Here is a 23,957-nt window from a genome sequence, read left to right as displayed (position 1 = left end):
GTCTGGTCAATGGTGGCCGAGCAACTGGCTCGTCACAATACGCCAGTCACTACTCTTGATGAACTGTGGTATCGTGTTGAAGCTGCATGGGCAGCTGTACTTGTACACGTCATCCAAGCTCTGTTTGGCTCAATGCCCAGGCGTATGGTGGTTGTTATGGGTATTGATTTCTTAGGATCTATGCACCCAAATTGCGTGAAAATGTAATCACATGTCAGTTCTAGTATGATATATCTGTCCAATGAATACCCGTTTATCATCTGCATTTCTTCTTGGTGTAGCAATTTTAATGGCCAGTAGTGTATTTATACATTCACTCATCAAACAGTCATTACAACTGGCATAGAAAATATGTTTACAAGTGGAGTGTGTGTCTATGTTGTATTGTACGTCCGAAGATGGTCATTAATTCGAAATAAATATTGAAATGCGATCTTGGCTTTGAAGTATTTCTTCAGATATTACGTACAATATGCAGATCACCCCTTGAACTGAACGTCTCTAATCTATTGGAAGTTTAACTTAGAATTTTTAAAGACTATTATAGGATATTTTCTGGTGGGTTATGTAGGATAGGTATGTCCAACCAGCAGTCCGAGAGGCTGCATGCGTCACAAAGGAAATATCAGTGTGGTCCAAGAAGTGAGCATAATAATGAAATCTCTTATGTAAAATGTCTAATTTATTCCATCTTACTATTTTAGGATAAAGAATAATAAAGTAATAAATTATTTAAATGTGTAACCCATACACGTCCGGACGTGCTCCTCATTGGTTATTACTAGTGTTAAGTATATTTTGTGAGGCCGAAAAGTACTCGTCTTCTTGGAGTGTGGCTCAGGTTAGCTTAAACCTTGGTCGACCCTGATGTAGATCGTGCAATCTCATTTCCTGTACATAATTTCGAGCATAATTCAAAGGCCCGTAAAATGTTTCTCTAATCTGTTTTATTTCTTATTTTTAGACAACTCATTTCACAAACCATTCTAGCGTTTTTTTTTCTAACATGTGTATTAGGTAGTGTCTGACTGGGGGTGGTGTGTCGGCAGGCCGTGTGGCGCGGCGTGGCAGCATGCGGCCGTGAGCGCGCCGGAGCGGGGGCCATGCTGTGGACGCTGCTGGCGCTGAGCGTGGCGACGGCCGCTGCCGCGGCGACGCGCTTCCCCGACGAGGGCGGCGGGGTGAACGGGAGCGCGGCCGGGCTGCGGCTGCTGCACATGGTGCAGGACGCCGCGACGGGCCGCCTCTACGTGGGCGCCGTCAACCGGCTGCTGCAGCTGGACGCCGACTTGCGCGTCGAGCGCAGCGTCGTGACGGGCCCGCGGCCCGACTCGCCGCAGTGCCACGCGGCGGGTTGCGCATCAGATTCGACGGTGGAAAAACGTCTCACTGATAACTACAACAAGGTGCTCGTGCTCGACGCCGAGTCCCGCACGCTGATCGCGTGCGGCTCGGTGGCACAGGGCGCGTGCGTCAAGTACAAGGCGGCGGACATCTCGCTGCCGCCCGAGTTCGTCGCCATCAGCATCGCCGCCAACGACGCCACCTCCTCGACGTACGCGTTCATCGGGCCGGAGCACTACAACCAGTGGGGGCGCTCCGACGTGCTGTACGTGGGCACCACCTTCACCAACAACGGCGAGTACCGCCACGACGTGCCCGCCATCTCGAGCCGCAACCTGTACACGCTGAACTTCGCCGAGTACTCCTTCTCGAAGCAGTCGCTGCTGCGCATCGACGTCAAGTACCGCGACCACTTCCTCGTCAAGTACGTGTACGGCTTCAACGCGAGCGACTACGCGTACTTCGTGATCGTGCAGAAGCAGAGCCCGCTGCCGGGCCAGGAGGAGCTGGGCCACGTGTCGCGCCTGGCGCGCACCTGCATCAACGACGCCAACTACGACAGCTACACGGAGGTGACGCTGTCGTGCGGCGACGGCTACAACATCGTGACGGACGCCAAGGTGGCGGCCGCCGGCGGGGACCTCGCGGCGGCGCTGGGCGTGCGCGCCGGGGAGCCCGCGCTCTTCGCCGCCTTCTCGCCCAGCCGCGGCATCGGGCCCGAGCCCCAGCCGCGCTCCGCCCTCTGCGTCTACAGCCTCAGCGAAGTCGAGCTCAAGTTCAACGAGAACATCCACATGTGCTTCAACGGCAGCATCAAGTACCGCAACATGGGATACGTGTCCGGCCTCATCCTCGACGGCAAATGCCCCATGGCTGGGGTGAGTACTCTCCCTTTACCTCGTCTTACAAACTTGCGATAATCTGTCGAACAGCTGGTCTGCTTGGCGAATGCAACCCGAAACCTTCCTACATCTACATCTACGTACATACTCCGCAATCCACCGTACGGTGCGTGGCGGATGGTACCACGTACCACAACTAGCATCTTCTCTCCCTGTTCCACTCCCAAACAGAACGAGGGAAAAATGACTGTCTATATGCCTCTGTAAGAGCCCTAATCTCTCTTGTCTTTGTGGTCTTTCCGCGAAATGTAAGTTGGCGGCAGCAAAATTGTACTGCAGTAAGCCTCGTATGCTGGTTCTCTAAATTTCCTCAGTAGCGATTCACGAACAGAACGCCTCCTTTCCTCTAGAGCAGGGGTCTCCAAACTTTTTAGTTCGCGGGCCACATTGACTCCTCCACGAAGTCATAAGGGCCGAGATCTACCTAGTGGGATTAAAGCACCCTAGCACTCCATGATCACCGTAATGTAAGGCTAAAGGAAAGATGAAATCGCAAAAATCTAAGGTTGTGGCAATAGCTAGCACTGAAACGAATTACGATTTTTATGTAATTGCATAATTTTGATTGGTGGACGTACCTGACCGAAATTCTGGCGTTTTTTATTCTGGCGAATTTCACCGACATAAAAGTATGGCACTGCACATTCTTCACGAAAGCGCCCTGCAAAGTTAACGAAATCTCAAAATCATTGTTAGCAACACTATTACTGCAAGACGTAACAGAGGTAGAGTATGTCAAAGCATTGTTATTTCGAGCGGCGCAAAAATAAGTTTAGTTATGTAGTCTTGTAGCGAGTAGCAGAGCCAATGTCGCGGTGTATTGGTCGCGATAGGCCTCGAAACTCAATTGTTGGCAGTATAGGTGCCACCTCAAATATTTGACGGGCCCGATACCAGGTATGTCCGGCCAGCTTGCGCGGGCCGGTTTTCCGGCCCCCGCGGGCCGCTTTCGGCCCGCGGGCCGTAGTTTGGAGACCCCTGCTCTAGTGACTCCCCCCCGAGTTCCTGAAGCATTTCCGTAACACTCGTGTGATGATCAAACCTACCAGTAACAAATCTAGCAGCCCATCCTCTGAATTGCTTCTGAGTCCTCCCTCAATCCGACCTGATAGGGATCCCAAACGCTGGAGCAGTACTCAAGAATAGGTCGTATTAGTGTTTTATAAGCGGTCTCCTTTACGGATGAACCACATCTTCCCAAAATTCTACCAATGAACCGAAGACGACTATCCGCCTTCCCCACAACTGCCATTACATGATTGTCCCACTTCATATCGCTCTGCAATGTTACGCCCAAATATTTAACGGACGTGAATGTGTCAAGCGCTACACTACTAATGGAGTATTCAAACATTACGGGATTCTTTTTCCTATTCATCTGCATTAATTTACATTTATCTATATTTAGGGTTAGCTGCAGGTGCCTCATCTGACAGTTCAGGTGATTCTCGAAGAGAGATTTTGTTATCACGTCCTTGTTGTAGGGATTTGAAATGGAACGGTCGTGCCGGCCGTTGTGGTCTAGCGGTTCTAGGCGCTGCAGTCCGGAACCGTGCTGCTGCTGCGGTCGCAGGTTCGAATACTGCCTCGGGTATGGATGTGTGTGATGACCTTAGGTTAGTTAGGTTTAAGTAGTTCTAAGCCTAGGGCATGTTAAGTCCCATAGTACTAATCATTTGGAATGGTCGTAATCATCATCTGGGTGTTGTAGCTCTTCTTATTTCCCTTATTTCCTAAGAAAAACTGGAGAGGAATTCCGCCTTATACAGGACTCCATTTTATAGTTTTGTTAAAAGCACTCTGTCGTCAGGCCACATATGGTCCATCGGGACCATCCTACCGCCGTGTCATCCTCAGATGAGTATGCGCATAGGAGGGGCGTGCTGTCAGCAACCGCTCTCCCGGTCGTTATGATAGTTTTCTGTGACCAGAGCCCCTACTATTCGGTAGAGTAGCTCCTCAATTGGCGTCACGAGGCTGAGTGCGCCCCGAAAAATGGCAACAGCGCATAGCGGCCCGGACGGTCACCCACCCAAGTGCTGGCCACACCCAACAGCCCTTAACTTTGGTGATCTGACGGGAACCGGTGTATCCACTGCGGCAAAGCCGTTGCCATAGTTTTCTTGATACCCAGATATATTACAGCCCTTTCTGTGCTATATTCAGTGAGATTTTTGTTTATTTTTCTCTGAGAGACATGGAGCGAGTCTCAGTCCGAAATTAGCAGAAAAAAAAGTAAATATAGAAAGCTTTCGTTGTTTTCAGGTGATGAACTGCAGACTGCACTCTATGGTAGATGTAAGGGGTGATTAAAAAGTTTCTGTTGGGAGGTCGTACAATCCGGAATCGGATTTGCCAATCACTCAAAATCATTGAGGCAATCGTCTCACCGACGACCCAGACTGATATCCGTTTGATGAAACACCGTGTCCTGCCGCGTGAAGAAGTCCATAACTGCTTCCTGCAAATCCTCGTCCGACTGGAATCGTCGACCATTCGAGACCTTTTTTAAGGGAGCGCGAAGGCGTGATAATCGCGTGTGGAGAGGTCATGAGTCGGGTGCTCGAGGCTGGTCTCCCAGATCGACAGGCGTCTTGGGTCGAATCGTGACCAGCACGGAACTTGACGCACCATTCCACAACGGTCGTTTTAGACAGACAGGCTGCCCCATTCACATTCTCCATTCTCTGATGGATGTCTACCCGTGTTGAAAACAACACGTTGATCCCGTTTCTACGCATTTGGTAATAATGTCGCCTTAGTTTACGTTTCCACGTTTACTGCATGCACATCAGAAAGACGCGAATGCCCACTAATTTCTTGCCTACATGTCGGTACTTATATACCCGTGCTACGTTGCATATACGCAGAAGCAATGCTCCCAAACGGAAACTTTATGATCGCTCCATAATCTAAAGCTACCGGCATACAGAACTAATGGCGTCATATGAGGTATGTGAACAAAACTGTACCGCCGTTATTTCCAATTGTAGTATCCTAGACCTAAATCTTCAAGATTAGCGTAAGTGGACAACATACAGCTCCTCCACTCAGTGACATATACAGTATCATAACAGTATACCGCATGTAACCTAAAGTAAAACTTTTGACGTACCATAATCGCTCCTTTGCAAATATAAATACTTTTCAGCCAGAAATTCATATAACTTACACAAAATGTAACATTTTTTTTCAGAAAGAAAATAAACAAAAGTGCTCAAACATGTTTGGCTGATAGGAAAACAATAAAGTGGTGTCTGGCATTAGGCGGAATTCCTCTCAAGTAGAACTATCAGTCGTGGGTAAATAAGATGGTAGACTTGGTTTCGGTGGCAGAATACTATAGAAAAGCCGTCAGTGTACAACGGAGATTGCTTACAAAACTCTCTTGCGACCCATCCTGGAATACCGCTGAAGTGTGTGAGGGACGTACCAGATAAGACTAACGTGGGATGTTCAACATATGCACACAAATGCAACATGAATGGTCTCAGATTTGTGTGACCCAAGTGAGAGCATCACGGAGACGCTGAGAAACCTATACAGGCGAACGCTTGAAGATAGATGCAGACTATCTCGTGAAGGCCTGATTACTAAGTTTCAAGAACCAACTTAACTGCTCAGTACTGGAATATACAACCAACCTCTATGTTTCGCTCTCGTAGGGACTGCAAAGACGAGAGCGAATCAATTAGAGCGCCCACGTAGGCGTTTGTACAAACATTCGTCCCGCACTCCATGCCTGAATGGAACGGTAGGAATTCCTGATAACTTGTACAATGGGAAGTACCCTCTGCCATGCATTTCACCTTGGTTTGCAGAGTATAGATGCAGATTTAGGTTGTACCTGAGACAAGTCACGTTCTCCATTATCACAAGGGAACGAAATAATGCGTCACCGCCAGATGTTCGGAAGAGTGACCTTTACGAATGACTTTTGCCTTAAGTGTTTACATACACTCAAAGACCTAAGAGAAAAAAGAAACAAACGGTGCACCATGAAGGCATTATCTGAATGGGACAGAAATCGATAGCCGGCCGAAGTGGCCGCGCGGTTCTGTCGCTGCAGTCTGGAACCGCGAGATCGCTACGGTCGCAGGTTCGAATCCTGCCTCGGGCATGGATGTGTGTGATGTCCTTAGGTTAGTTAGGTTTAACTAGTTCTAAGTTCTAGGGGACTAATGACCTCAGCAGTTGAGTCCCATAGTGCTCAGAGCCATTTGAACCAAGAAATCGATAGATGTGATGTGCATGCACAAACAAATAAGTTATTACAGTTTCAGACAAATTGGATGATTTACTCGAGAGAAATAGCTTCACAAATTGAGCAAGTCAATAACGAATTCGTCCACCTCTGGCCCTTATGTAAACAGTTATTCGGCTTAGCATTGATTTAGAGTTGTTGGATGGCCTCATCGGGGATACTGCGCCAAATGCTGTCTGACTGGCGCGTATGATAGCCAAAATCACGAGACGGTAGGAGATCCTTGCCCATATTACTCCAAACGTTGTCTATTGGGAAGAGATCTGGCGGCCTTGCTGGGCGGAGTAGGGTTTGGCAAGCATGAAGACAAGCAGTAAAAGCTACTGTCGTGTGCGGGCGACGCTGAAACCTAACCCTAGAATGGCTTGCCAAGAAAGACAACAAAACGGGGCGTAGTATATCGTCGACGTACCGCTGTGCTGTATGGGTGCAGTGGATGACAACCGAAGGAGTCCTTCTATGAAAAGAACCCCAGACCAAGACGCCTGGTTGTCTGACTGTATGGCCGGCAACGGTCAGGTTGGTATCCAACCACTGTCCAGGGCGCCTCCAGATTCGTCTTCTGCCTGGTATCTCACCGACTGGAGTAGGATTGTCTTCAGCGATGAGTTCCTCTTCGAATTGAGCGCCATGACCAGCGAAGACGTGTCTGCTACGCAACCGTTCGGAGCCCTCTAGCGGAAGAGGGCTGCAAATACGTAATTATGGGTAAAGGTGTAGAATGTTAATAACGTTTGTTTAATTTAAAAAGCTGTAAGAGTCTTCACTTTAAAAAATCGAAGGCATTACTTTTCAACGAGCCCTCGTAGCTCTGTCAGGCAGAGTTAGAGAACGTTTACAGTGCACACTAAATTAATGTGGAAGAACATTCAATATACTCTGCGTTGACTGCGTGTCGTATTTTAAACCTATGTGACCAGACTAGAACTCGAACAAGTCCTTTGCTTTCCGCGGCCAATCAGCTACCAGATGATCCATCTGCGGACGTCTCCTATCTCGCGAAGCATAAATCGGTTGTAATGACCTCGTCGTCCACCATACGTTAATCCTCATTTCCCTTCGCTTCAAAGTATCGTCTTTCAAAGGCTTCTCCCCTTTACTTGTAACGTCTGGAAATGTTCTCCCACGGACCTGAGACACTAGCATCTGCGAGAGGATGGATACAAAGGGTACTTCGGCTTACCCACAGCCTCACAACTGTTGGAGAGAATTAATTCTCTCAGTCTACGAGGCGAACAAGGGGAAGGAGGCGAAATGCTTTGAGTCCGTCCGTCGCGCGTGCAGTTGGTAGCGCGCTGCCAGCAACAAGCAAGGATCTGGGTCGAACTCCCAGTCCGGCACATAGTTGTAACTTGTTACGTAGAGCCACCGACACATATGTTTCCCGTAGATTAAGAAAATCCATTCTTACCTAATACACTCTGACTTAACAGTAGGACCAAGGGAAAATGATATGACGCATGCCCATTCGCCTGAAGCTCAAGCAACATTGCGTTAAAACATTTGATTGGCCCCACATATGTCCATCCCTAACAATGCAGGAAAGAGTAAGTTTCACGGAACGAATGGGAACTATGTTTCACTGATACATGAGAATGTCCCACGTCGTGATATATAAACTGTACAGAGTTTCACAAAAAAGAAAAATGCATATCACTAGAAACCGTCGTAATATCCTTTACCACTACGATTTTTCACTCTCTTCTCATGCCATCATACAATAAAATTATTATAGTACATCTACGAAGTTCGATGAAGGGTTTGAAAAAGATCAGAAGTTCGTTATAAACTGGTCTCTTCTCTTTTATGCTTCAAATATCAGTAAGCAAAAAACTTTAAAATCCACGTACACAATGTTTTCCTTTGAAACTAAGAAATTGTGGGAGAGGTTACCTTTTTAAAAGATTTTATGCGGAGCTACAGATGCAAAATTTTGTAAAAAAGTGTTGGTTCAATTGTTCACGTTCATCAAAATGTTTCTCATAATCTGATCATCTTATGTAGTGTTAATGGGTGTTTCTGCTGCAATATTCTTACCGACGCATAATTCAGACCGACCTATGTGGTGCAGCGGTTGAGTCCCTGGACTCGCGTTCAGAAGGATGGGGATTCAGATCCCAGAACACCTGTCTCCGTTCAGGTTTTCCGTGTTTTCCGCAAATTTCTTAATTCAAATGCTAGTATGGTTCATTTGAACAGGACACTATCGATTTTCCTCCTCATCCTGCGCCCGGTCCGAGCTTGTACTCCCTATATTTTCCAAGTACTCACATAACATTTTTGTAACATTCCTGTACAGAGTAAATCAATTTACCATGGGCGCGTTTTGCGTTTGAGTGCTTAGTGGAAAAATGTTGTAATAATTGCATATCCAATACAGAAAAAATCCTTAAGTCTGAAAAAATGGACAGTGCGCCAGAGTGCTGCGGCCACTCCAACATTATTGAGGCCATGAGACGAACGCCTTACGTGCGAAGGATATATAGCATGTACCGACAACGCAAGGGAAGCAGTTAGCCTATTCTATATGTACATACACCTCGAAAATAGACTAAATAGCATCGAGCAAGGGCAAACTGCGGTTCCCACAAGACTAGGAGCTAGTGCGTCGAAAACGTGAAACTCATGGGACGTTCAGGTACTGTCGTCATCAGTATCCGCAAGAATCTGCGGCTATTTCACGCAGTGTTGCTTGTCTGTTATCACTGACGACTCCACGCAAACGCCACTGCTCTCGGTCGTTAAGCGAAGGCCACCGGCCACTGCGTTTTCCGTGGTGAGAGGTAATGCTTGAAATTTGGTATTCCCCGCACACTCGTGACACTGTGGATCTTGGTATATTGAATTTCCTATTTACAAAATGGAATATCCCATGCGTCTAAGTGCAACCACCATTCCGCGTTCAAAGACTGTTAATTCCTGTCATGTTGCCATAAGCACGTCGGACACTTTCCACCTGAGTACAAACAACAGCTCCACCAATTCCCTGCCTTTTTTACCTTGTTTACGCGATACTACCGCCATTCGTATATGTGCACATCGCAATACCATGACTTGTGTCAACTAAGTGTAGATCAACGCGTAATTCGGGATCTCGTCCGTTCAGAAACAAGAATGGCCGAAGTCTGTAGCTCAACTGACAGAAGAGAACAGTCATGTGGAAAGCACAGGCGTCTCAGGGTTCACCGTTCACCGCAAAAGGTTGTTGATTTGGTTTCTTTACTTATTTCTGTCTTACCCTGACTACCCAAGAGTTCTCCGAGACAATTATCACAAATGATAAGACAAGTTACATTCGGTAATTACTAGTGCTTTATTTTAAAATTGTGTTTTCAATTCTGGACGGCGCTTAATACTGCGAATAAGGTGTAAATAGATGTATATTGCGACAGAAAGAGCAACCAGTTGTTGTTTCTTGTAGTGGGATACTCAACCTGCCATATGCTAGCGTTTGACCCTCTGCAGGCTCATTGTCATACGGTGGCATTTATTGACCATAATTTCCTAAGTTACGTGCAGATCGTCGTCAGAGTTGTAGTGCTGATGACAGTTAATAAATTTTAAGAGTATCTAGTGGTACACATACAAAATCGTTAATATTCTCATTATTTACAAGTTACACAACCTCTCCCCTTCTACGACGCAATGGTAAAGCTAGCTCTCACCAACCCAAAGATCTGCTTGAAGACTACAGAGCTTCACTCTTCCAGCAAACAGACCACAGCATGTCATTCTCAATGGAGAGTAATTTTCAGACGTAAAAGTAATTTCCGGCGTACACCAAGAGAGTGTTAAAGAAGTATTCCTTTTTATAGTTTATTTAAATGACCTACTCGATTACGTCGACAGTTCGATAAGGCTCTTCGAGGATGATGCCGTTCTGTACAGGGAAATGTCGACGCAGGTGTATTGTAGTGAAATGCGGGAATATCTGTAGAGAGTCGACATTTGGTGCAGGGAGTGCCAGTTGACCCTCAGCGTAAACAAACGTAACATATTGTGAATACATACATAGACAGATAGGCTCTTTCCTGTATGATTACACGATAGCAGAACAATCAGTGGAAGTATGCGTACGGAGCGATTTAAAGTGGGACGACAACATAAAATTAATCGTAAGTAAGGTAGATACCAGGCTTGAGATTCATTCAAAGAATCCACTGGAAATAAAGTCCACCAACAAAGGAGGCGACTTACAAAACATTTGCTCGGCCAATGTCTGAACATTACTCGTTAGTGTGATACCCACACCAGAGAGGAGTGATAGAAGAAATAGAGAAGATCCAAAGAAGAACAGCAATTTTCTTTACCGTTTTATTCAGTAATCGCGAAAGCAGACGCAGCAAGACAGGTGTTTTGCATTACGGCATGGTCTACTGCTAAAATTTCTAGAGTGCTCGTTTCTAGAAGAGTCAACCAATGTATTGCTTCCTCCCATGTATAACTTGCGAAAAGACCATGAAGATCAAATTAGAAAGATATCTGTGTAACAAAGACAGTGTAAGTGATGGTTTGCGTGTATGTGATGTTCCGTACAATGGAGGAGGCGCAATACCTTCTAGCCGCAAAAAGACGCAAGAGGGGCAGAAAATCACACATGCAAAAATCACCAAACAAATTCACGTAAACAAATGCACAAATGAATTTAAAAATTAGCCTAAATTATTGAAACACGATGAGCTAAGCGTCAAAACGTAAATAACTGGACAATCGTTCTTCCTGCGAACCATTCGCAGCTGGAACAGGAAAAGGGGGAAGCTATAATTGCACACAAAGTACCCTCCGCCACACGCCATAAGGTGGTTTGCAGAGTATAGATGTAGGTGCAATAGATATAGTCCTACTAAAAGCGGTACATCCTTACCATCCTCCGATCTCGAAACTAACTTACACAACCAGCTACATAAGGACCTACAGTTTAACATGTACTTTAAACGACCTAAGACATTGCATTTTCTATATAAACCAATCATCAACAGAAGTGAAGGAAGGAGTAAGTCATTAAGATTCACAAAATCATCGGGCGATCGAACTCCGGTCCGTTGAGTCCGTAGTCTGGAACTTATTCGCTACGCCAGGAGTCATACTCCGTAAGAGAAAACCAACTCTCTGTTGTGTTAACTAATTGTTGTGACTCTAACAACTGATTGAGAGATGTCTGATAAATTAGATTCCCGCTACCTGCACTGTGCCCCACGCAATTGCATGCGAACTAATCTAAACTTGTTGGCAGTGTTTTTTGCTTTCCAGACTTCATGCCCAGTACCACATGATGGAAATATGTTTCTCATTGATTTGAAATCGAAATATTTGAAAATGTCCACAGCACCACGTCAACGTCAACACTACAGTGCCATAACTGAGAACGATCCTAAGCACAGTTCCCGCTGAGTTATAATTTCTCGGTGCATCAGTTTTCGTGACGCGAAATGCTCCTCAGTTTAGAGTCATCTTCGGCATTCAGTTACCACGTGTAAGGCCAAAATAACTCAATGTGAACCAATGTCAAGCTTAAATCCTATGTTTAAATCCAGAGTTAAGCATCTCATGCTGCAGGCTATTGTCACTTATCTGCTGCGGTTTCCGGTACGTGTAGTGGCTAACAACAGTGTGCACACTTCTGCAGTTTATCTTTGTCGATGAACACCTCGTTCTTGCGTGTAAGGAAATAAGTCACTGCTTTGTATGTCCGCCCCAGTAGCTGAGTGGTCAGCGTGACGGATTACCGTCCTCTGGGCCCGGGTTCGATTCCCGGCTGGGTCGGAGATTTTCTCCGCTCAGGGACTGGGTGTTGTGTTGTGTTCATCATCATTTCATCCCCTATCCGGCGTGCAGGTCGCCCAATGTGGCGCCGAATGTAATAAGACCTGCGATATGGCGGCCGGACCTGCCCCGCGAGGGGCCTCCCGGCCAATGACGCCAAACGCTCATTTCCATTTTCCACTGCTTTGTATAGCAATGTGTCTGCTTGTCGGCTAGCTGTAGATTTGCAAACAAGTTCCGGCTGCTAACCGAAATGCCCAGTCGATCTTGGTTCACAGACACACAGTTTTTAAAGAGAGGAATAAACTGTGTTTATTTTAGAAAGCAATTAAGTCTGCGGCGGAACGGACTGCGCATGAAAATTAACAACCTGAATGGACGATGAAGTTCTGCTGGGATCACATGGGAATGAAAGATACACTTTCACGGTACGTGTGGTGGACTGCGGCCATAGCTTATCGCATCCTCTGGAGCTTCCGGCAAAAATTACTCGAAAAGAATTAAATTCACTGCAATATTACCGTATAGTAGGAAGCATCGGGTTGCTTAAGGCATAGGGCTCCCATTCGAGAGGAACGAGGTTCAAATCTTCGTCCAGTTATCAATGATTTCCGTAGTTCCCTAAATCAGTTACTGCTAATTCCTTTGAAATGGACATAGCCAATTATGTTCTGCATCTGTGTCCAGTGGGAGTTTGTGTTCCGTGTTTACTGACCTCTTCGTCGACGAGTAGTGAAACTCTGCTCTTCCTTCCTTTAGGATCGGTCTAAAACCTCGTCGTCATCACGATCATTAATAACGGTGCACTAGCTCAGTTGGACAAGAAAGGACAGACATCTGCGAAGGACTTGGTGATGGAACCACCGAAGATCAGATGAGCACTATGGCGATTTTCACCATACATCTTCTGAACGAAACAACATTTTTTAAAAAATCTCCACGCCATCTCGTCTGTAATTGCCTTCGCAGCTGTATTATTGTTAGGTCGCAGCAGATAAACTACTATGAGATTGTTTGCATGTGTTGAAATACGAGGGTTGGAGAAAAATATGGAAGCAAGGTGAGAAATGCTTGCTTGAACGTAAATGCAGATGCTAGCCAAGCCTTCAGGTTACACTGTTGTATTAGACCGCGAACGGCACATGCCCAATGTCGACAATACATTGCGCGTGTCTGTCGTGGTCAGAACATTGTTCAGTGTTGTTGTGAGTGCAGTATGGCGGAGTGAAGTGAATTCAAACGTTGGCAAATCGCTGGTGATCTTATGGCTGGGGCTTCCCCAACCAAGGAACCGAAGTGTTCGATGTTTCAAGGGACGTCGTATTGAAGATCTATCAGTTACGGGGAAAACGGAAAAATATCATCCGCTAAGCTGCAACGCGAACGAAAGTGTGTGTTAAGTTATCGTGATGGACAGTCGTTGAAGACGATTTTGACGAAAAATAAGAGGACGACAGCTGCAAAAGTCATTGAAGAACTGACTGTCGGTGAACTCTGTCACCATCAAAACAACACGAAGGGAGCTTCGTAATCAAGGAATGTAGGATGAGGTGGGACTCCAAAACCACTCATCAGTAATGCAAATGCCCGTGATAGGGAAACGTGGTGCCGAAGCCATAAAACCAGGACTACTCGTACTGAGAAATGGAAGAATGTCGTTTGGTCGGATGAGTCTTGTTTCACGTCGTTTCCAACTTCTGGTTGAGTTTGCGTCCTAAGAGTGAAATATGGCGGTAGCTGGATGATGACTTGGGCAGCCATATTGCAGTATTTCTTGGTCCCTATGGTTACTCTGCAAAGTAGCATTCCTACCAAGGATTATATGACTATTTTGTCCATCCCACGGTACAACGTTTGTATCCCAATAGTGATGCTGTGTTCCAAGATGACAGGACCCGTGTTTACACAGCTCTCATCCTAAAGGACTGGTATAGTGAGCACAAGGATGAATTGTCGCAGCGGTCAGCAACAGTCCAATGTCGGTTTTGACGCGCCATGCGAGGCGTAAAGTTGTCTGTCGTGCAGCCCTCAATGTTACAGGAGTGGGCCTTCGTTGAACGGTTCGCACGCTGACACTCGCTGAAGGCCCAGTACTGAAATCTGAAGCAATTTGTGGAAGGGTTGCACTTGTGTCACGTTGAACGATTCTGTTCAGTCGTCGTTGGTCCCGGTCTTGCTAGATCTTTTTTCGGCCTCAGCGAAGTCGGAGATTTGATGTTTTACCGGATTCCTGATATTCACAGTACACTCTTGAAAAGGTCGTAAGGGAAAATCCGCACTTCATCGTTGCTTCGGAGATGCTGTGTCCCATTGCTTGTGCGCCGACTATAACACCACGTTCAAACTCACTTAAATCTTGATAACCTGCCATTGTAGCAGCAGTAACCGGTCTAACAACTGCGCCAGACACATGTTGTCTTATATAGGCGTTGCCGAACACGGCGCCGTATTCTGCCTGTTTACATGTCTCTGTATTTGAATGCGAATGCCTATACCAGTTTCCTTGGCGCTTCAGTGCATGGTATCATTTATACCGTACAGAAACTGAAGTTTTACATTCGTGTATTGCTCATAGTCTAGCACGACATATAGATGTGCAGGACTTGATCATTATTTTGAAAGAGTGATTGTCTTTTTATGAGCCATTACATAGTGGAGTTTCAGCTATGTCGAACTATAACACCCAGATATTTTTTTCTGATGCACCCTTGGCTTCAATTATCTCGTCTTTCAACAGGATAAATGTTCTTTTTGGTACGGATTTTAATAGCGCGCTCCACAATTTGGTAGCAGTCTGTTGCGGCTGCTGTCTTCGTTGGAATTTTTGACTGTTGTGGCTGTTGCAGTGGTGCAGAAAACGGTTTTAACAGGTCTGACTAATTCACGCCGTCACCGTTAACAGATACAATGAGATGCTAATTGAGACGGCTGTCAGATGGTCTCGCACAGCACCATCTTCGGCGGCGGCCGACTGTCTGCCCGGGCCTGCGCACTGCCGCCGCTTTCGTCCCCCCTCTGTCAAATCGCTCACTCTTCAACTCTTTAAAAAATCATACCCTCCCGGTGGGTATATCGGACTGAATGTTGTCTTGTTGAGGGTTTTCATAATGCAGCAGAAGCTTTCGTACGCATTCAGTCTGGCGAAGCGAATTATATGGAAAGCCCTCTTTTGTATAACGTGAGAATATGAGGTGTCAGTAACATTTATCTCAAATTCATTTGCTTTGTGTATTGCCAGCTGTACTGAATTACACTGACGGAAATGGTGTTACACCATGAAGCACCAGTCCGATGTTCATTAAAATTGGTGAAAATGTTCGTCACATTTCAGACTGAGTCCTGATTCGGTGGTATAGAGAATACTCCGAGAAATCAGAGTCTTACTTATGTTGCATTTATCGTGACTCTCCCGCCCAGCGCAAAATCTCAAGCGAATGGAAACTCATACATATAAGAACGGTAGAAGAACGGACCACAACATTAAAGACCAATATTCGTAACATTGTTTTGCTGCAGAATTCTTGAACATATAATGAGTTCGAATTTAGTACATTTCCTTGAGACTGAGAAGCTTATGTCCACGAATGAGCATGGTTTTAGAAAGCATCACTCGTGCGAAACTCAGCTTGCTTTTTCCTCACATTATGTCCTACAAACCGTGGATGGAGAGCAACAGGCAAATTCCATACTCCTAGATACCCAGAAAGTACCGGGTGATCAAAAAGTCAGTATAAATTTGAAAACTTAATAAACCACGGAATAATGTAGATAGAGAGGTAAAAATTGACACACGTGCTTGTAATGACATGGGGTTTTATTAGAACCACCCCATATCGCTAGACGCGTCAAGGATCTCTTGCGCGCGTCGTTTGGTGATGATCGTGTGCTCAGCCGCCACTTTCGTCATGCTTGGCCTCCCGGGTCGCCAGACCTCAGTCTGTGCGATTATTGGCTTTGGGGTTACCAGAAGTCGCAAGTGTATCGTGATCTACCGACATCTTTAGGGATGCTGAAAGACAACATCCGACGCCAGTGCTTCACCATAACTCCGGACATGCTTTACAGTGCTGTTAACAACATTATTCCTCGACTACAGCTATTGTTGAGGAATGATGGTGGACATATTGAGCATTTCCTGTAAAGATCATCATCTTTGCTTTGTCTTACTTTGTTATGCTAATTATTGCTATTCTGATCAGATGAAGCGCCATCTGTCGGACAGTTTTTGAACTTTTGTATTTTTTTGGTTCTAACAAAACCCCATGTCATTCCGAGCATGTGTGTCAATTTGTACCTCTCTATCTACATTATTCCGTGATTTATTCAGTTTTCAAATTTATACTGACTTTTTGATCACCCAGAATTTGCCAGGGTGTCTCACTGCAGGCTCTTATAGGTCCGAGGATACGGAATACGTTCCCAAACGTGTGAGTAGCTCGAAGACTTTTTGAAGCAATAGAACCCAGTACGTTGTTCCTGATCAAAAATGGCTCTAAGCACTATGGGACTTAACATCTGAGGTCATCAGTCCCCTAGACTTAGAACTACTTAAACCTAACTAACCTAAGGACATCATACACATCCATGCCCGAGGCAGGATTCGAACCTGCGACCGTAGCGGCAGCGCTGTTCCGGACTGAAGCGCCTAAAACCGCTCGGCCACAGCTGCCGGCTTGTCTCTGGTAGCGAGTGTGCATCAGACAAGGGTATCGTCAGGAGTGCCCCAGGAAGTGTGATAGAACCACTCTTATTCTTTTTATACACAAAATGTCAAGTTGGTGTGTGAATGTCAGTTTTCTGGAAATGTAAAATAAATGCAAGATAATGCAGGACAGCAGAATAAAAAAATTCTCCGACATTCGAATACAGATTAGAAACGAGCTGCTAGACACATTCTCATTGATTAAATATCGACGCGTAACGTTGCAAAGCGATCTAAAGTGGAATGAACACGTCAGTTTGGTTGTAGGTAAGGCGAATGCTCGACTTCGTTCTGTTGGGAGAATTTTGGGAAAGTGTAGTTCATCCATATAGGAGACGCGGTATAAAATGCTAGTGCGACACATTCTTGAGTATTGTTCGAGTGTTTGGGGTCCGCATCAGGTCAGATTAAAGGAAGACATCAAAGCAATTCGGAAGCGTGCTACTAGGTTTGTTACCGATAGGTTAGATCTGCACGCAAGTAATACGGAGATGTTTCGTTAACTCAGATGGGAATATCTGGAGGGAAGACGACGCTCTTTAGGCTAAGTAGCATTGTGGAGATGTAAGGAACTGACACTTGAGGCCGACTGCGGAACAGTTCTACTTTCCCCAACAAACATTTCGAGTATGGACCACGAAGGTGATATGCGAGAAATTAGGGCTCGTACCGAGGCTTTTAGACAGTCGATTTTCTCTCGCTTTATTTGCGAATGGAACAGGATAGGAAACGACTGGTAATGGTTTGTGGTACCCTCCGCCATGCACTGTACGGTGGCTTGCGACGTATGTGGATGTAGCTGTATTTTAAATGTCCAGTCGGAACTAATTTCATCGACATCAGTAGAAGGGGTGACCCCCTCTGTGCCATGGGAGCAATATCTCCAAATACACTCCTGGAAATGGAAAAAAGAACACATTGACACCGGTGTGTCAGACCCACCATACTTGCTCCGGACACTGCGAGAGGGCTGTACAAGCAATGATCACACGCACGGCACAGCGGACACACCAGGAACCGCGGTGTTGGCCGTCGAATGGCGCTAGCTGCGCAGCATTTGTGCACCGCCGCCGTCAGTGTCAGCCAGTTTGCCGTGGCATACGGAGCTCCATCGCAGTCTTTAACACTGGTAGCATGCCGCGACAGCGTGGACGTGAACCGTATGTGCAGTTGACGGACTTTGAGCGAGGGCGTATAGTGGGCATGCGGGAGGCCGGGTGGACGTACCGCCGAATTGCTCAACACGTGGGGCGTGAGGTCTCCACAGTACATCGATGTTGTCGCCAGTGGTCGGCGGAAGGTGCACGTGCCCGTCGACCTGGGACCGAACCGCAGCGACGCACGGATGCACGCCAAGACCGTAGGATCCTACGCAGTGCCGTAGGGGACCGCACCGTCACTTCCCAGCAAATTAGGGACACTGTTGCTCCTGGGGTATCGGCGAGGACCATTCGCAACCGTCTCCATGAAGCTGGGCTACGGTCCCGCACACCGTTAGGCCGTCTTCCGCTCACGCCCCAACATCGTGCAGCCCGCCTCCAGTGGTGTCGCGACAAGCGTGAATGGAGGGACGAATGGAGACGTGTCGTCTTCAGCGATGAGAGTCGCTTCTGCCTTGGTGCCAATGATGGTCGTATGCGTGTTTGGCGCCGTGCAGGTGAGCGCCACAATCAGGACTGCATACGACCGAGGCACACAGGGCCAACACCCGGCATCATGGTGTGGGGAGCGATCTCCTACACTGGCCGTACACCACTGGTGATCGTCGAGGGGACACTGAATAGTGCACGGTACATCCAAACCGTCATCGAACCCATCGTTCTACCATTCCTAGACCGGCAAGGGAACTTGCTGTTCCAACAGGACAATGCACGTCCGCATGTATCCCGTGCCACCCAACGTGCTCTAGAAGGTGTAAGTCAACTACCCTGGCCAGCAAGATCTCCGGATCTGTCCCCCATTGAGCATGTTTGGGACTGGATGAAGCGTCGTCTCACGCGGTCTGCACGTCCAGCACGAACGCTGGTCCAACTGAGGCGCCAGGTGGAAATGGCATGGCATGCCGTTCCACAGGACTACATCCAGCATCTCTACGATCGTCTCCATGGGAGAATAGCAGCCTGCATTGCTGCGAAAGGTGGATATACACTGTACTAGTGCCGACATTGTGCATGCTCTGTTGCCTGTGTCTATGTGCCTGTGGTTCTGTCAGTGTGATCATGTGATGTACCTGACCCCAGGAATGTGTCAATAAAGTTTCCCCTTCCTGGGACAATGAATTCACGGTGTTCTTATTTCAATTTCCAGGAGTGTATCATCTGGAGGAAGTTCTTGTCGTGCCTAAAACACATGCTGTGTCAGTTCATGTAGAATGGAGATTGGAGTCTGGTATGAAAATATACGTCTTCCCACCACATCCAAAACATGCGTCCTGAGTGACAGATCAGGAATCCGGGCAGGCTAGTCTAGGATCCGTACATTCTTCAAGGCGTTTGTGATGTGAAGTGCGGTGTGGAGTCTTCCATTATCCAGCTCGAATATACAATTTGGTTTCACTTCATGATGGATGTGACAGTAGGACTTGCCATTCTTGCCACACGCTGGCCAGCATGAAAGTTAAAACATCTCACACATTTAATGTGATGAACATCTCTACCATGTTTGATAAGTATCGAACTGGCGCATTGCCATCAGTGTAATTCAGCATAGCAAGCGACACAGAAAGCGAGAAGTACCAAATCAGTCCTCATGTCATAACTAAGATCTTCCCACACCATGATTCCAGGAACTGCGAAAGCATGAGTCTCGAGAACCGCTGCTCCCTTTAGCCTTTCACCAGAACAGCACAGAATGCAATTCAGCGCCTAAGGTGACTCTGGCTCTGCACCATGAAAACCCTTGCTATCTGTGCTAGGGCATCAGCCGTGAACGACGTCACCCCGAAATCTTAACAGAGCTTTTAATAATTTGTTACCGACGGTTCGTAGCGGCATCCTTTCTGTAAACCTTCCCCGGACTCCAGCTGTTGTCATAGGTCTATTCGTCAGAGCCAGTCGAACATTTTTGCGATCATTTCGTGGTATTCTCATTGTGAAAAAGCACCCGTGCCTACTCTTCTAGCCACGCTCTAGTCCACCTCGTCATCACTTGACCTACAGCCATTGCCAACCGTTTGTGCTCCCTATCAGTATGATGTTCCTATGTCCATCATGCCAATTCGCCCTTCTTCAAAGTCCGACAGAAGATGATGGCAAGCTGTACGTGTACGTCATCTGGGCACGCCACCCTTTCGCTATAGTAACATTAGACACACCCAACAGCCACCATGTAATCACACCATTATTCCATCTGTGGGAATGTTTTTTTTTTTGTACTGAAAAACGCTCACGTAAAGATGATGTTTTAATTAACACATCCGACAGACGTGGATATACTGGAGTATGTTTGGTAGCATTCAGTCAAGGTGTTCTTGATCAAATACTTTCCATTTCTAGCAGTGTATTCTTAATTGAGATATGGAATACGTAGCTGACGATTACATCTACATACATACTCCGCAACCCACCGTACGGTGTGAGTTGGTGTGAGGCGGAGGGTACGATGTACCCTTACCAGTCATTTCCTCTCTTATTCTAACCGCAAATGGAGAGAGAGGAAAACGACATCTATACACACTATCGCTCAAAAGTTATCGAACGCCCTGAAAGTAAAGTAAAAAAGCTAGTTGTCAAATTCAAATACGAATTATCTAAATTGTTTTCCCAGTATCATGCTCAATATAACGTTGAAGCGTAGTGTTTCACGTTTTTAAAGATGAAATCCTTCAAAACATAAATTTCCGTTGTTATGCTGTTCAGTTTCCAAATATTGCATGCCGCTAATTTTGTATTGTGGTGGCATAATATAATCTTTCCTCTGTAGAGGGCATTTATAGGACGTCATCTAATCTGTAAACACAGTTTCAGGTAAGAAAGGGGCATGTAGTTATGCACGAGATGTCAAAGAAAAAAATGGCTCTCAGCACTATGGAACTTAACATCTGAGGTCATCAGTCCCCTAGAACTTAGAACTACTTAAACCTAAATGACCTAAGGACATCACACTCATCCATGCCCGAGGCAGGATTCGAACTTGTGACCGTAGCGGTCGCGCGGTTCCAGACTGAAGCGCCTAGAACCGCTCGGCCACAACGGTCGCCTTGAGATATCAAAGAGTGAACTTTAGTGAGTGCTCTGTGTAAACATCAATAATGGGACGAAGAAATGAGCTTTCAATAGAAAAACGTTCTGCAATAGTGTCTTTACGTGCAGCCGGTTTTATTATGCGACAAATAGCACGCCAAAAACATAATTCCTTGAGATGTGTCCATTATACCTTGCAAAGGCATGCGGATACTGGCCAGAATATGGACCGACCTTGAAAGAGTAAGGCCAAAAGTCAAATAAAAAAGTGATGGCAAGTATATAATAGTCATAAGTAAACGTGACCGCTTCAAAACAGCGCCTGTTTTAGCAGCAGAATGCGGCGGGGCGGAGTCGGTCGTCTGCGTTTTTGTTAACACTTTCGTACAGCTCACCTACCTCGATAGGATTCTTGCCGATGTTCCTTCACTCTGTGGTAGCAGATACATGCTAGGCAGTGTAAAGCAGCGTTGATGAAACCACAACCTAATACCTACCACACAGATTCCGCGTAAATCTAGTTGAAAGTCAGTTCCTGAAAGTTCATGATTAAAAAAATCAGGCGTTTGGGATGTTCAGTCTAATTGCAGAAAAGCGTTAAAATTAGATTAACTCTGCTTTTTATTCATATTTAAGCACATGAAATGGCTAGCAAATCCGTATTTAATATGGTAAAACCTTATCATTCAAGGTTCACTGTATGTATAAGAAATATTCACTCAAGAAGCAGCCAGAATTTTAGTAAGTCCGACCCGACTAATTTTCACGTTCTACCAATCACAGACCCACAACTATTCGCGAGTTAAACATTCGGTCGTTTCAGTGGTTTTCTTCGTAAGAGGTGCTCTCCAAAATATTCCGTACAGAGCACGAAACACGTCACGCGGAGTTGTTACTACGATCAGAAAGTTCACACGCTCATAGCTCTCAAACTTATATTAAAAAGTTCGTAACTCCAGTCGCTTCAGTCACGATATGTTCGAACTGAAATTAGCTCACTATTTCCTCATCTTACAGAGTATTTTAAAGGAGCGATCTAACATCGTGTTATCCGTAGACCGGCTAGCAAGGGACTCTTCTCGAGGTACGTAGAATCGTCGTTCAGTCAGCTTCAGATGCCGGACCTCTAAATTGTCTCAATAGTGTCCGCGAAAAGAACGTCGTCTTCCGTCAATAGATTCCCATTTGGGTGCTCGAAGCATCTCCGTAAGATTCACGTGTTGATCAGACCTACTAGTAATAAATCCAACAGCATGTTTCTGAATTGTTTCGATATCTTCCTTTAATACAACGTGGTGGGTATGCCAAACTCAAGAATGGGTTGCACCATTGTTCTATACGCAGTATCCTTTGTAGATGAGCTATACTGTACTAAAACTCTCCGAATTAACCGAAGACGACCATTCGTCTTCAGTACTACCGTCCTTGCGTGATCGTTCCATTTCATATCGCTTTGCAACGATACGCCTAGATATTTACTCGAAATGACTGTGTCAACCGGCACATCGCTAATACTCTATTCTCTTAATTAACTTTTATTTTCCTACATTTAAGCAAGCTGCCATTCATCAAACCAAATAGAATTTTTTTCTGCGTCGTACTGCGTCCTTCTACAGTCAGTCAACGGTGATAACTTCCCGTATAGTACAGCGTCATCGGCAAACACTCGTAGATTATTGCTCACCCCGTCTGTCAGCTCATTTAAGTATATAGAGAACCAGAGAGGTCCTATCGCACTTCTTTGGCGCAGACCTGACGACTCCTTGTCTCTGAACACTCGCCGTCCAGCACAAATTAATAAATTTTGTTACTTTAGAAGCTTCGAGCCACTCACAAGCTGCAAAACTATTCTGCACGTTCGGACCTTCGTTAACAGTCTGCACTGGGGCGCCATGTCAAACGCTTCCTGAAAGTTTAGAAATATGGAATCTGCCCGGTGCTCTTCATCCAAGGTTCGCAGTATGTCGTGCAGGAAAAGAGCAAGATGAGTTTCACACGAGCTCTTGTTTCTAAACCCGTTCTGATTTGTGGGCCGAAGTTTTATAGCTCAAGGAAATTATTATATTCGAACTTAGAATATGTTGAAGAATTCGCATCTAATCAGAATTCAGAGATCGTCAGCTTAAGTGGCGTTTGGTACTTCCAATGTTGCAATTTTTTAAACGAAAGGGAAAGACTATAAAAATTCTCTTATCTATATTTCGTCATTTTATTGACCAGTATGGCCGGCCGCGGTGGCCGAGCGGTTCTAGGTGCCACAGTCTGGAACCGCGCGACCGCTACGGTTGCAGGTTCGAATCCTGCCTCGGGCATGGATGTGTGTGATGTCCTTAGGTTAGTTAGGTTTAAGTAGTTCTAAGTTGTAGGGCACTGATGACCTTAGAAGTTAAGTCCCATAGTGCTCAGAGCCATTTGAACCATTTGACCAGTATGGATTTCAGAATGAACCCTAAAGACACTGCCAGGAGAAACTATTGGGCAGTCTGTGTGTCTCATTCCTTAGATACGTAAGTGTAAATAACAATAAAGATTCGTTGCTCATTTGTAGTACGTACAACGCTTGCTGAAAAGCACGGTCTGCGGACAAGCATTTTTGTTGCTCTTTTGGTATTTATAAAAGATTGCTCGGCGAACTCTCAAAAAAGGAGGATCAATTGTGGAGGCTGTGTGTCCTGTCCACAGACTGGTTACACGTGGTCTCTAGCCTCGAATTAAATGCTGGGACTGAAACTTGTCCTGCAGGCTCCTATCGCCAGTCTGTTGTTCTCATAGTGATCTGAGTCAGCTGCGACACGAGACAT

The 23,957-nt window shown here is 46.0% G+C and overlaps 1 protein-coding gene across 1 annotated transcript in view; it reads left to right on the top strand.

Annotated features, from left to right (window-relative positions):
* Positions 1-1,217: 1,217 nt before the first annotated feature.
* The window catches only part of LOC124556296 (plexin-B), a 973,640-nt gene continuing 950,900 nt past the window's right edge, over positions 1,218-23,957 (top strand). The window contains exon 1 of the mRNA XM_047130271.1: positions 1,218-2,222. Within this exon, the coding sequence (XP_046986227.1) occupies positions 1,218-2,222 (1,005 nt within the window). The remainder of the gene's footprint in view (positions 2,223-23,957) is intronic.

The sequence above is a fragment of the Schistocerca americana genome, chromosome X (genome assembly GCF_021461395.2).
Source record: "Schistocerca americana isolate TAMUIC-IGC-003095 chromosome X, iqSchAmer2.1, whole genome shotgun sequence".
Lineage (NCBI taxonomy): Eukaryota > Metazoa > Arthropoda > Insecta > Orthoptera > Acrididae > Schistocerca > Schistocerca americana.
This window is presented reverse-complemented; position numbering and strand designations above follow the sequence as displayed.